This window comes from Gobius niger (genome assembly GCF_951799975.1).
Source record: "Gobius niger genome assembly, chromosome: 7".
Taxonomy (NCBI): Eukaryota; Metazoa; Chordata; class Actinopteri; order Gobiiformes; family Gobiidae; genus Gobius; species Gobius niger.
The window spans coordinates 35947754-35962463 of NC_136858.1; the positions used below are offsets into that span (position 1 = coordinate 35947754).

The 14710-nt window shown below is 39.2% G+C and overlaps 1 protein-coding gene across 3 annotated transcripts in view; it reads right to left on the reverse strand.

Annotated features, from left to right (window-relative positions):
- Positions 1-1032: 1032 nt before the first annotated feature.
- cpeb3 (cytoplasmic polyadenylation element binding protein 3) overlaps positions 1033-14710 on the reverse strand; it is an 82581-nt gene continuing 68903 nt past the window's right edge. For all 3 annotated transcript variants that reach the window (XM_079560582.1, XM_079560581.1, XM_079560580.1), the window contains 4 exons: positions 8224-8342; positions 6724-6838; positions 5662-5843; positions 1033-1348 (listed from right to left, as the gene is read on the reverse strand). In XM_079560582.1, coding sequence (XP_079416708.1) covers positions 1121-1348; positions 5662-5843; positions 6724-6838; positions 8224-8342 — 644 coding nt within the window. In that variant the 3' untranslated portion in view covers positions 1033-1120. The remainder of the gene's footprint in view (positions 1349-5661; positions 5844-6723; positions 6839-8223; positions 8343-14710) is intronic.

Here is a 14710-nt window from a genome sequence, read left to right on the forward strand (position 1 = left end):
GTTGACATCTCTCTACATTTTTTTTTTTTTCCCTGTTCACCTGCAGTGTCTCGCCTTAAGCGGAGACACTCCAGGCAAAACTCAATTTTTTCAGTTTTCAGGTTTTGGGCCAAATTGGTCTCTGAACATACAAGCTTTCACCTGGAAACAGAAAATATGCCTAATCTTCACAAAAACATGTTTAAATATTGCTCTGATTCAATGTTCCCCCATAGACTTATATGGGACAATGCAATTTCAAGGGCCTTTTTCTCAAAACACATTTTTCTGTCATTGTGGCGACACTATGTCCACGTCAGTCGGACCTAAAGACTTCACATTTTCCAGCCTTGGACTGAACAATATTTGGAAGATTTTTTCAGAGGGATTTTTTTTAATTTAATCCTTTAAGCCCCATTTATTGAGTTTTGAATGTCAAAAAATAAGGCGAAAATTACATTTTTACAAATTTTTCCACTAAAAAACAGCTTATTTTAAAACTAAACAAGAAATCCAAAATCCCCTCTGAGAAAGTCTTGGTAACTCATTCATCAATAAAATGAAACCATAAATTTGAATGTAGCTCTATCCAATATTCAGATTTCGTCGCCGAAAAGATGGGAAATTTGTGGCATTTTTAGGCATAAAACACCTTGTTCTTATATGAAAAGATAAAATGACAGAAAACTTGCAATGTATTTTTTTCTCACATTTATGCCAGTGATCGACAGCAACAGTTTCTGTAAATATACATTTTTCCCCTGTTCACCTGCAGTGTCTCGCCTTAAGAAAAAACATCTTCTCGCACTCAAAAAAGAAACATCTTAATTTACTTTTTAATTTGAGTGTAAAAAAAAAGCCTTGTGGACAGATTTTCTTATTTAGAGAGAGACGTTTGTTTTTTTCAGTGCGCTGTGTAGTTTTTGGAAAATAACATCAATCCATTAAGAAAATCACAAAAATATTCCTGTGATTTTTTTTTTCCTTTCGATTTGAAACTAAAATAAGAAATAATCCCATAAATAAGCGTAATCTTTGAAGTAGATGTTCCTGTTCAGTGCGATTGCGATGCTCTGGTCTGGGATGGTTCAGGGCAGGACTGTAGACTCTCGGGGTGGGAGGGGGGGTGTCGTTCTGCTCCTCAGCTCCAGCGGAACGACACGTGTCTGGGCCGGTCCCCCCCCTCTTTGACCAGGGGCTTGTGGAACTCGCGTCCGGCCCTGGAGTGGATGGAGGCCCAGCAGAACTCGCAGTAGTACTGGAGGCAGGTGACGTTGGCGCAGAAGAACGGGGCGAACTTCCCCCCGCAGCGCGCGCCCTGGCACTCGTCACACATCTGGTCATCCAGGACGTACGGCTTCACCTCCACCTGAGGGGGGGGGGGGAGGGAGAGAGGAGAGAGGAGAGAGAGAGGGGAGAGAGTTACAATATAGTCCCCCCTTTTAACCGTTTTTATTATCCGGCTCTTCACAACGTAAGTAGAAGCTCCGTTGATTTGAATGGGATTTCCCAACGTTCTACCGGTCATTATTTTCTGATAAAGGACGTCTGAGAAAAATAATGACGCTGCCAATGGCAACGGAGTTGGTGCTTTCATATCACTCCGCGCGTACGTAGCAGCGACACTATCTGTCCCGTCACTGAGAGAGAAGTCGGGGAATCGCTCGTGAAGTTAGCGTGAGTCTGACTTTCAACTTACCCAGAGATTCGCCACCATTCCTCCAACTGCGCCTTCAGCTAAGTAGCTAGGCTAGCTGCTAGCCTTGCTGCTTCTAGCCGAGCAAAACGTTGCCGAGCAACGCGCAAACTATTGGGAACTATTTGTCACGGAAGTCATTAAATAGACCTTTCGACCTTCATAAAAGTGTACGAAGTTTGTGTTGTGTGTGTTCAGTTGGCAAATGGCCGTATAATAAGCGGGATAATGTATAGAACGACGGTCATTATCGGGAAATAAGCACCTTCAGGGCGAAACAAGACAAGTCCGCTTCGCGTCGGGGTCCGGTTCGCCCTGTCGGTACTTATTTTCCCGATAATGACCAGCGTTCTATACATTATCCCTTACAGAAAATCCACATTGTTTAATTTTGTGTAATTATACTTTGTAGTGGAACACTTCACGTAACCATATTTAAATAGGGAAAACGTGGAAGAGCTTGGTAGCTTCTATCTTGACCTGTTTTGGAGCTATAGAGGAGAGAGGGAGAGGCTAAATGCTAACGCCGTCTGCGCTGTGTTTACGTGACTGAAGGCACGGGGGAAGATCAGACAGGTCCTAAAGAACTCGTCAAAGCTCAGGTAAGAACAAATCTCAGTGTGTAAAAACGGTGGCCTATTCCTTTAAAGAGATTAAATCTAAGGTTTAAGTAGATTTGGTCTCGTCTCAGATTAAATAAAACCTCTAGTAGTCATTATTCTCTTAATTCAGATAATTTTGTTGTCATTTCAAGGGAAAAACAATTATTTGTCTGATTTCAAGTGGGTTTTATTCTTGTTCCATTGGCGCTGTAGCATTTCAAATTCAACATAGAATTTGATGAATTCAAGTCATTTATCTCATTTAAGATGGTCATGTTTCCAGTGTTGTGCTTCACTTTGGGCTAATAATCAGAATAATCAGCGCCCTCGGCCCTCGGTCTATTTACAATAAAGAGAATCGTCCCTCCGCAAAGAAAACCTGCCCACCCCTGGCCTAAATAATACTCTCGTCCTCCTTGTTTGTTTCTTCTGTGCAGTGAGACTCAGGTCCGGTGTCATATCGCTCATTACCGTCTGGTCCTACACGTGAGGAAGTCTGTCTGTAATCACCGTGGTCAGACGTAATGACACCGTCTCATCGTCCCGGGCCCCGCGCAGCTGCCCGCCTCAAACCGGGTCGAGCGCAGACACAGACTGGGCGGCGGCCAGACCCAGAGCTGTGGGCGGGGCCGGACTCGGCGCTGTATTAAATTAAAGAGAGGAGTCACTGTCTGTGTTATGACTGGGACGGAGGGACGCAGCCCGTCGTTAGCCAATAATACGAGATGATGTGAGGAAGAAGCGCGACAGGACAGACTGTTGCCCACACATGCCGGGGCTTCGATCTAGTTCATTCATAGTTCGTAATTGTTTGTAGTAAATAGTTCGTTCATAGTTCCAGGGACGGACTGGGACTGAAAAAGGGCCCTGGACTCTGACCGGCCTGGCCCAAATGAGCGTAAATGCAGCACTTCCACAAAGACATATGGGAACCTCTTACCTCCCGTCTTAACCAAGTGCATTTCCTCCAGTTCGGTTTTACCCAAATCTAAAAGCTTTATTCTAAACAGACCGAGGGCCAAAGCCGCTGATTATTCGCCCAAAGTAAAACACTGGAAAACTGACCATCTTAAAGGAGATAAATGACTTAAAATTGCTTGAATTAAAGTTCTTCTATGTTGAAAAACAGAAAAAAGTGAGTGCATCTTCTTCTTCTATATTGAATTTGAGTCGGTTTGAACTAACCCAAGATACCAATCCTATAGCGCCGATGGAACAAGAATAAAACCCACGTGAAATCATGTGAAGTGACAGAAAATTATCTGAAGTAAGAGAATAACGACTACTAGAGGTTTTATCTCATCTAAGACCAGACCAAACCTTAGATTTAATCTCTTAATTCAAATAGATTCATGTCATTTGTTCCTTAAAATTACAGTATTTTGTCTTTTTCCAGTGCACTTCCTTCAAATGCCAGTGTTGTGCATAATATATGACCTCATTGGGTGTATTGACAGTATTTCTACCTTTATTTCTCCCATTTAACTCTAATAATGTTAAAAGTTCTCTCTGATTTGTGTAATAAGGTTTCTCAAAATCTTCTTGAGGGCCAGAGGTTCTGTGCTGAAGGGCCAGATTTGGATTTGTGTCGCTAGAGGGCTGCAAAAAACAACACTGCTCTAAATCAAATGCTTCTCAGTAACAACATCAGTAAAAACAGACCAAGTTTATATTTGGCGACCAGAGCCGTGGGAAGATGTTTTAGTTCGGGGGCGCTGAGGGACAAAATTTACCCCCAAAATACTTTTTCTGTGCATAAATCCTATTTATTAACCTCTTAACTCCCGCCTGAACCGAGAGCATTTTCTCCAGTTCAGCTTTACCCAAATCCTGAAGGCCAGTGTAACGCCGCATTTGAAAGACCTACAAAACTAAATTGATCAGATTTTTTTCATCACTTTTTTTGTTGGGCAGTCATCTCATTTTTGTCAAATTTTCGTGACTTTTTTGCCACTTTTTCGTCAAATTTTTCTCACTTTTTTGTCACTTTTTTGTCACATTTTTGTCAATTTTTGTAATTTTTAGTAAATTTTTTGTCACTTTCTCATCAATGTTTTCTCACTTTCTTCACATTTTCATCCTTGTTTTCGTCTCAGTTTTGTTGCTATTTTCACACCATTTTTCCAGAAGCTTTTGGACTGGGGTAAAGCTGGAGAAAATGTGCTCGGTTCAGGTGGGAGTTAAAGGTCCTATATCCTGCAAAATCGACTTTTTGGAGCTTTTAGCCATGTTGTTATGCTATTTCCTTATCAAAAACACCCCCAGAGTGGTTTGTGGCTTCATTCACGCAGCTCTCAGTAATCCTCCTGAATCCTGCTCTCTGAGGCTCCGCCCTCTCCTGGTGAACGGCTGAGTGTTCAGTTGTGTCGTCACAGCGGAACGAAAGTGCTCGACGTCTGTAAAGCAATGTCTTAATTCTATGCTTACGGCCGGATTTTAATTTGTAAAACAGCTTTTTCATTATTTCTGTCGTAAGTGAGAAACAAAAATTTAAAAATAAATAAATAAAAAAAATAAAGAAAGGATGTGCCCGAGGTGCTTCCAGGTCAGCTGAGGCCAAAACAAACACATCCCCTGAGCGTCTGAACAGATCAGTCATGTTTGCGCTGCAGCTGAAGATGGAGCTCGTTATAACTGGACACACCTGTTCTTTATTCTTACCTAACGATAACGTCACGGAGAAAAAGAAGCGCGTTTGGCTACGAGGACGAGGAGTTTATTCAACCTTTTTCAAGCAGAGGCCACTCTCTCAGAAGCTGTTTTTATCTCCTGGATTCAGCGACTCTCACCAAAATAGTGTTTTTCTGTGACTGTCTCTGATGGATGTTTGGTGAACCTTCACCTGAATCAAAGTGGATTAACTTTTATAACCAACGCGAGTCCCACAATGTAAACAGCGATGGAGCAGAGCGGTGAGTCAGTCCAAACGCGGGTTAGCATATTAGCTTGTGTGTGTTAGCCATTTATGAAGCTGTGTTGCAGATGTCAACTCCGTATAACTGCATCGTGAAGTAACTTCACTTATTGTTGTTTATTTATATTACGGTAAAGTATGTGCGGAGAGAGGGGGCGGAGTTAACTGAATCAAAGCGTTGTGTCTTCCGGGTTCGAAAAATATCTCCAGAAAACACTTATATTTATCACAAAAATGAGTGCTCCATAGTGGTAGAGGTACAATATATCATATAAATGCCTATACTTAACTTTGGAATGGCTAAAATAACATGATATAGATCCTTTAAGGGGTTAATATTGCCTGCAGTTCACAAACTATCCACCAGGGGGTGCTGCAGCGCCCTCAGCACCCTGGGTTCCCACAGCCTTGTTGGCGACATCAGAATCCCGCCTTCCTGTGTCCAGAGCTCAAACGGACGTGCTGCTCACCCTCTTGTCGATGTCGTTGTGCTGCAGCTGGACGAAGCGAGCGCTGATGGCGGCGATGTAGCTCTGTTGGTTTGAAAAGGCCACACGTCCCGCCCCCTTCGGGTACTTCAGCTCCGGGTCTGTGTCGATTCCCGCGTAGCAGACGCCTCCGTACAGGCGGTCCATGATCATCGCCAGCTCCACTGAGAGAAACCGAGAGGGACAGAGGTGAATGGTCTACGATATGGACTTCACTCGAGTCGTACTTATGCTGAGAACATTGACAAAAAAGTGACGAGAAAGTGGCAAAAATGTCACAAAAATGTCACAAGAAATTGACAAAAAATAGTCGAAAAAATTACAAAAATGTGAAAAAAATATGCCAGAAAAAATGACAAAATTGTGACCAAAAAATGTGACAAATATTGACAAAAAAATGACAAAAATGTGACAAAAAATGACAAAAATGGGACAAAAAATGACAAAAAAAATGACAAAAAAATGACAAAAAATGACAGAAATGGGACAAAAAATGGGACAAAAAATGTGACAAAAATTGACAAAAAATGTGACAAAAATGACAAAAATGTGACAAAAAATGTGACAAAAAATGACAAAAAAGTTACAAAAATTAGTTGAATACCCAAGAAAAAAAATCAGGAAAAAAAATCTGATGACGTGAGGAAAAAGATCCTCTCGGTTCAGGTTAGAGAGGGGGTAATATGCTTTTTTCAATCACATAGCACCAGTCTATATCACACTACAATGATGACCAAACCTTCTGTTGGTCTGTAAATGCAGTAAATTAGAATAACTGCCTTGTATAAAATGTCTCTCTCAAAATGGCTGTAGTGAATGTCTTGAAATAGGCCTCTGTCTCTTTAAGAACCTCTGAGCCTTTCCGACACGCCCCTCCATACGCTGTCCCTAAAATGGCCGCCATCAGAGTTTTTACAGATGACTCAAAAATACGTGAATGTGCCAAGGCAACACTTCAGGCATGTTTTTAATGGGGGAATGACATAATAACAAATGTACTTGTGCTGAGAAATATTGGAGTGAACTAAATCCTACGTGTCTGACCTGCCCTGAGCGGCCGCGGGACTCCTCCCACAAAGATGGTTTTCCTGGGGTCCAGAGGCTGAGAGCCGTCCATCACAAAGTCACTGTCGCTCAGGTTCCACGGACGGATCTGCACCTGCGGTCGAGCACAGCCAACAAGTCTTTACACAGTGCGGAAAACACAGGAAGAAAATGGAGTCGGCGATACAGTAAATAACATTAGCACGGTGATATCAATGTCTGGGAAGGCTCTGGTTTGGGCCGTTCGGGAAGAAGATGGACTTTTACTCGGATATTTGCTGCTGAGTGAATCAAGGGCACTTTGTTTTTCCTCCCCCTACATGTTCCTCCATGTCCTAAGGTGTAGAATGAGCTCCTGTTCACCACAGCTGCCTCTAAAATCCTGCACTGTCACTCAGAAAGGTGTTAATTCGGGTCTGAAGTGCCAGTTACATGTATGACCTGAGGTGGCAGTAGTGAGTACAAAATGGCTAACTTGCGTCTAGCCCCTTTAACCTCTTAACTCCCACCTGAACCGAGCACATTTTCTCCAGTTTGGCTTTACCCCAATCCAAAAGCTTCTGGAAAAAAGGTGAGAAAATAGCAACAAAACTGAGACGAAAACAATGATGGAATTGTGACAAAAAAGTGATGAAAAATTGGTGAAAAAGTGGAAAAATGTCACAAGAAATTGACAAAAAAAATCGAAAAAATGACAAAAAATGTGACCAAAAAATGACAAAAATGTGACAAAAAATGTGACAAAAAATTGAAAAAAAATTGAAAAAAATATGACAAAAATGTGACAAAAAAATGACGAAAAAATGACAAAAATGTGACAGAAATTTGAACAAAATGTGACAAAAAAATGACAAAAAATGACAAAAAAAATGACTAAAAATGTGACAAAAATTTGAAAAAAATATGACCAAAAAATGACAAAAAAAGGACAAAAATGTGACAAAAATGTGACAAAAAAATGACAAAAAAATGACAAAAATGTGACAAAAAAATGACAAAAATGTGACAAAAAAATGACAAAAATGTTATAAAAAAAATTGACGAAAAAATGACAAAAAAGTTACAAATATGAGTTGAACACCCAACAAAAAAATGATGGAAAAAAAATCTGACGTGAGGAAAAAGATCCTCTCGGTTCAGGCGGGAGTTAAGAGGTTATGGGGATGGAATGTTCAATTGTGGCCAGGTCCGGGCTCAGTTAGCTAAAGGCATTTCTATCATTTCTATGGTCTTTCCCTTTCACTGAAGGTAGAAAGTTAGGGTTAGGGTAAAAACATGCGACGCACAGAGCTGGAGGAGGCACACACTGCAGTCTCTCCGGCTGTTTAATCTCCTGTGTGTATATCGGGCTACAGTGAACAGACTTATGTCAGCGAATGGAAAGTTTCTCGGTCTCTTTCTCCCTCATTTCACCCCCCCCCCCCTCCACCTGTGTTAATGTTTTACAGGAGTCCCGTCAGACCCGTCAGACCCATCAGAGTGAGAGAGTGAGTTACTGACCGGCTTGTCCTTGATGGTGGGGCTGGACACGCACAGGTAAAGCTTGTGGTCCTCCTCGATGCAGGAGTCGATGAGCGCCTGCACAGAGCTCTCCTCCTGGAACAGCAGGAACGCGTAACCTGCCAAACACACCAGAGGAAACACAATATCCATGTTTGGAATTGTATTACTTGTAAATATCCACGCTATGGTCAGTATTTTTTATCTTTATTTACACAGGAAAGGCCCATTGAGTTTAGGAGAGTCCTTTTCATGATAGCCCTGTTTTATAGCAACGCAGAACAATACCCTCAGTTAGCACATAGCTGATTAGCATCCAACATCTGCCCCTTTGCCCTGTGCCCTTTAACCCCTTAACTCCCACCTGAACCGAGCACATTTTCTCCAGTTTGGCTTTACCCCAGTCCAAAAGCTTCTGGAGAAAAGCAACAAAACTGAGGCGAAAACAATGATGGAAATGTGACAAAAAAGTGAGAAAACATTGATGAAAAAGTGACGAAAAATTGATGAAAAAGTGGCAAAAATGTGATAAAATATGACAAAAAATAACAAAAAAATGACAAAAATGTAACAAAAAAAATGACAAAAATTTGATGAAAAAATTGATGAAAAAATTAAAAAAATGTGACAAAAATGTGATAAAAAGTGACCAAAAAATTGACAAAAAATTTGACAAAAAATGACAAAAAATTGATAAAAAATTGCAGAAAATAAGCTGAAAAAAATACATCTACTATTTTATTTGTTATTGTAAGGAGCTAGATGCAAGTTGGCCATTTTATACTCACTACTGCCACCTCAGGTTTTCCATGTAGCTGCACATTGTAAAGCTCGTGCATGACGGCACTTCAGACCTGAAGTAACACCTTTCTGAGTGACAGCGCAGGATTTTAGAGGCAGTTATGGTGAACAGGTCAGATCAGGACATTGCTCGAACATGTCGGGGGAGGATGGATGGATGGATAGTCCCTTTAATCATTGAAAAATGCTTAAAATATGATAAAAGAATAGTTTTTGCTCTTCGCAGCTCACGTTTCCTAAGACATGACGGTAACTTCACTTTAGGGTGGACGTCTCCATGGAGATGTTGATTAAAGACAGTCAAATGTGTGGTTTAACCCCTTAACTCCCACCTGAACCGAGCACATTTTCTCCAGTTTGGCTTTACCCCAGTCCAAAAGCTTCTGGAAAAAAGGTGTGAAAATAGCAACAAAACTGAGACGAAAACAATGATGGAAATGTGACAAAAAAGTGAGAAAACATTGACAAAAAATTGACGAAAAAATGACAAAAATGTGACAAACAAATGACAAAAATGTGACAAAAAATTGACACAAAAATGACCAAAAATTGATAAAAATTTGACAACAAAATTTGACAAAAAAATGATTTGATGCCGAAAATTATTTAAAAAAAATTGAAGAAAAAATGACAAAAATGTGACAAAAAAATTACCAAAAAATGGAAGAAAAAGTGACAAAAATGTGACAAAAAATTAAAAAAAATAAGACAAAAATTTGATAAAAAATTATTTTTAAAAAATGGAAGAAAAAATGACCCAAAAAAATTGACCAAAATGTGACAAAAAATTACAAAAAAAATTACTAAAAAAGTTACATAAATGAGTTGAACGCCCAACAAAAAAAATGATGGAAAAAAAATCTGTTGACGTGAGGAAAAAGATCCTCTCGGTTCAGGCGGGAGTTAAGAGGTTAAATAGGTCCTCATTATTTATGTCTAGCTGGTCAATAGGATCACGTTTTGTTTTGCTGGCATCTCGTGATAACCAAAAACCTCGGCGCTCCGGAGCTTGTATCGCTCTTCCTGAAGCAGATCGATTCGAAACACCGCGTCCGAGTTTCAGTTCAGCTTCATCGTAATCACATCCACGAAAATACTTCATGCTTCTGTTTCTAAGAATAACCTTAAGAACACGTCATCGCGGCTCGACAAAGTAAGATTCACTTCAATGATTCACCCCTTTGGCCTCCAGCGAGCAGAGTTTGAGCCGTATCCAACTCGAGCACAGCCTTCCAGATCAGGTCACGACGAGGTCCGACAAAGACATGAAGAAAACATCCATGTCCTAAGACGACACTCGTAAATGATTCACATTCACAGACCACTCAAAGCTTTACAGACACATCCATTCTTACAAAAACCTGCCGCACTCCTACAATATTAAAGACAGGTCCCTGCTCTCGCAACAAATAACGATCCTCCGACTAAACCTTGTATTTTTTTGTTCCTGTATCTTTCTCGTCCTCATTTCTCCCTTTAAGTCCCACTTCACTCTGCACGGGCTCAGATTAAATGGCCTCAGAAGTGCTCCTCTCCTGAAGCGGGCCATGCAAAATTGATCACTGGAACACACGGCGGAAAGAGGCAGGTGAAGAAGTTTGGGGAGAAAGCAATTCACTCCGCGGCGCTTCAATTATTGAGCACGGGGAGCGCGGGGCTTGTTCGGAGTCAGAGCTGTTATAGGAAGAAGGCAACATGGCGCCTTTATTTAGGATTTCATTATTGTTGAAGTCACTGTCCGGACATGATTCGCATCCCTAACCCAGAGAGGACCCTTTAAGGTTATCCGTCCAATTGGTTTCAAAGTGGTTAATAGTATGTAATCATTGCTCATCAAAGAGGGAACAGAAAACCTTTGTCTGTGATTTTAACCGTTTTGTCATGTCGACATCGAGTCTGAGTCAGTGTTTAACCCCTTGACTCCCACCTGAACCGAGCATATTTTCTCCAGTTTGGCTTTACCCCAATCCAAAAGCTTCGGGGAAAAAAGGTGAGAAAATGGCAACAAAACTGAGACGAAAACAATGATGGAAATGTGAGAAAAAAGTGACGAGAAATTGATGAAAAAGTGGCAGAAATGTCACAAAAATGTCACAAGAAATTGAGAAAAAATTGACAAAAAAATGAAAAAAAATTGACTAAAAATTACATAAAAATTACAAAAAAAATTCAAAAAAATTACAAAAAATTGACTAAAAAATTACATTAAAAATTACATAAAAATTACAAAAAAAATGTCAAAAAAATTTACCAATATGTAACAAAAAAATGACAAAAATTTGATAAAAAATTGACGGGAAAAAAAAAAATTACAAAAAAATGAAAAAAAATATGATCAAAATTGACGAAAAATGCCAAAAATATGACAAAAAATTTCACAAAATATTTTACATAAATGTAGCAAAAAAATGACAAAAATTTGATAAAAAATGTGATAAAAAATGAAAAAAGTGACAAAAAATTACAAAAAAATTACAAAAAATGTGATAAAAAATTTACGAAAAAATTTACGAAAAATGTGACTAAAAATGACACAAAAAAGTTACACAAATGAGTTGAATACCCAACAAAAAAATGATGGAAAAAAAAATTGATGACATGAGGAAAAAGATCCTCTCGGTTCAGGCGGGAGTAAGAGGTTAACTGCTCAAGACGTTAGCATGCTACCGGTTAGCAACTGTCATCAATCAACTGTCAGTGGCTTCTACAGGATAAACACACGTGTGTCTCACATCTATGACACTGAGGAAATACTACAGTAACAGCTCTGACCTCTGTCACATGTTGTAACCAAGGCCAGATGTTTGTGGTTCAGGGCTTTCTCTTGGAGAGGTCAGAACTCAGCTGTTGAAGCTAAATGCTAACCGGTAGCAAGCTAACGTCTTGAGCAGCTTAAACACTGACTCACTGCCTGAACCGAGAGGATCTTTTTCCTCACGTCATCAGATTTTTTTTCGAATTTTTTTTTTGTTGGGTATCATTTTTGTAACTTTTTTGTCCATTTTTTATCACATTTTTGTCACTTTTTTTGTCTTTTTTTGTCAAAATTTTGTATTTTTTTTTGTCAAATATTTGTCAAATTTTTGTCATTTTTTTGTCTAATTTTTTGTCAATTTTCTTGTGACATTTTTGCCACTTTTTCATCAATTTTTCATCACTTTTTTATCAATGTTTTCTCACTTTTTTGTCACATTTCCATCATTGTTTTCGTCTCAGTTTTGTTGCTATTTTCACAGCTTTTTTCCAGAAGCTTTTGGATTGGGGTAAAGCCAAACTGGAGAAAATGTGCTCGGTTCAGGTGGGAGTTAAGGGGTTGAATGTGTTTGTCAGTCGTCTAGCTCTAGGATGAAATAGGATCATTAAAGCTGATGAAATGTCATTTGCCTCCGTAGAGATTTGACTCAACGACCTCGGACTTTCACGGTTTGCAAACAGGATTATTCAGGGGATGCACAAAACAGCACAAATGTCCCAGGGAGATGTAGATTAGATGGATCTAAACTGGCACAGTTTGACCAGACGTTTTCAGCTCCCGTGTCACAGCAGATTTCACATAGACACGTTGTTTTGTCCTAATTTTACCCATCCAGTTTTCTTTTAACACAACACGGACACTGTTCCGTGAGTCTGCACTTCAGTGTTAGACTGTAACAAAATCATTTCATTGACGAAACTTTTTAATAATAATGACAGCGTAACAGCTTCAGCCTGTCAACCTTCTCCAAATTTACAAAAATGTGACAAAAATGTGACAAAATTTGACAAAAAAATGACAAAAATGTGACAAAATATGACAAAAATGTGACAAAAAAATGACAAAAATGTGACAAAGAATGACAAAAATGTGAGAAAAAAATGACAAAAATGTGACAAAAAATGACAAAAATGTGAGAAAAATATGACAAAAATGTGACAAAAATGTGACAAAAAAATGACAAAAATGTGAGAAAAAAAATGACAAAAATGTGACAAAAATGTGACAAAAAAATGACAAAAATGTGACAAAAATGTGAGAAAAAATGACCAAAAATGGACGAAAAAATTACTAAAAATATGACCAAAAAAATGACAAAAATGTGAGAAAAATGTGACAAAAAAACGACAAAAATGTGACAAAAATGTGACAAAAAAATGACAAAAATGTGATAAAAATGTGACAAAAAAAATGAGAAAAATATGACAAAAAAATGACAAAAAAATGACAAAAATGTGACAAAAAAATGACAAAAATGTGACAAAAATGTGACACAAATGTGACAAAAATGTGACAAAGATGTGACAAAAAAATGACAAAAATGTGACAAAAATGTGACAAAAATGTGACAAAAAAATGACAAAAATGTGACAAAAAATATGACAAAAATGTGACAAAAAAATGACAAAAATGTGAGGAAAAAAATGACAAAAATGTGACAAAAATTGACAAAAATGTGACAAAAAATGACCAAAAATTGACGAAAATGTGACAAAAATGTGACAAAAAATGATTTGAATACCCCCAAAAAAGATGAAAAAATAATCTGATGACGTGAGGAAAAAGATCCTCTCGGTTCAGGCGGGAGTTAAGAGGTTAAAGCGTTTAATATAATAGATCCATGGGTTAAAGAGACTAGATACAAGTTGCTCACTTTATACTCTCTACTGCCACCTCAGGTCTTACACATAACTGCAGCTTCTATATCAAACTCACGCATGACGGCACTTCATAGCAACACCTTTCTGAGCGACAGTGCCGGATTTTAGAGGCGGTTGTGGTGAACAGGTCTGAGCTCATTCTACACATCAGGACATGGCTCAAGGGGGAGGAAAAATGAACTGACAAATGCTCACTTTAAAAGTCCTCTGCAAAAAACAAGGTCAATTAAAACCATTTTCTGCTCATGATTTATAACAACCTTCGCCCTAACTTTGGGGTTTCTTTCATCTAAACGACATCAGCCCAGTGCAGAGATGTCACCACGTCCCATTAATATAAGAAAAGGATTTATTAGACATGATTTTGACCCCACAGCGTTTCCTTTACGGCCGTGTGGAGAGAACGCCGTGTTCCCCCTGTCAGGACGCCGCAGCCTTTTTATCGCCACCGCTACGTCCCAGTTTTTAGACGTGTCGGGCCTGAAACACATGAGTCACTGTGACAATCGCCCTTTTAAGAACACGGGGTCATGAGAGAAAAGAGGGTTGTTTTTTCTCCCCTTTTGTGCAAGAAAATGGCGCTAAAATGCAAATAAAAATCTTGTGAGGGAGACCATTTTGAAGAAGCTTTTTTTTGCTTCCTACATAATCCCATATGTTCATTCCAGTGTTTTATTTCACATTTATAATATTCGATATGATCATGTTTAATCCTCTGCTTCATGTTTCGTCTGCACATGGACAAAGCACAGGCCTGTTCCTTTAGGCATTACTGGCATCAGACACAAGAGCCGATGCTGGATATTGGTTTCAAATATCCGATACCTGTTTTGGCTCTCACTGTTTAGAACTTCATGCAACACCTTTTTCATCGAGGGCCGCATTTTGAAGTTTGTACCGGTCACAAACCTGTGGTCAACACAGTGAAACATTCATCTGGATGTATTTAAGCTCTTAACCAGTTCAGCCTTACACAAATGCCCATGCCTCATTTGACCTACAAAACTCATCTGAAGAAATCTTTTTTTCCTTGCATTGTTGCTGCGTTGTC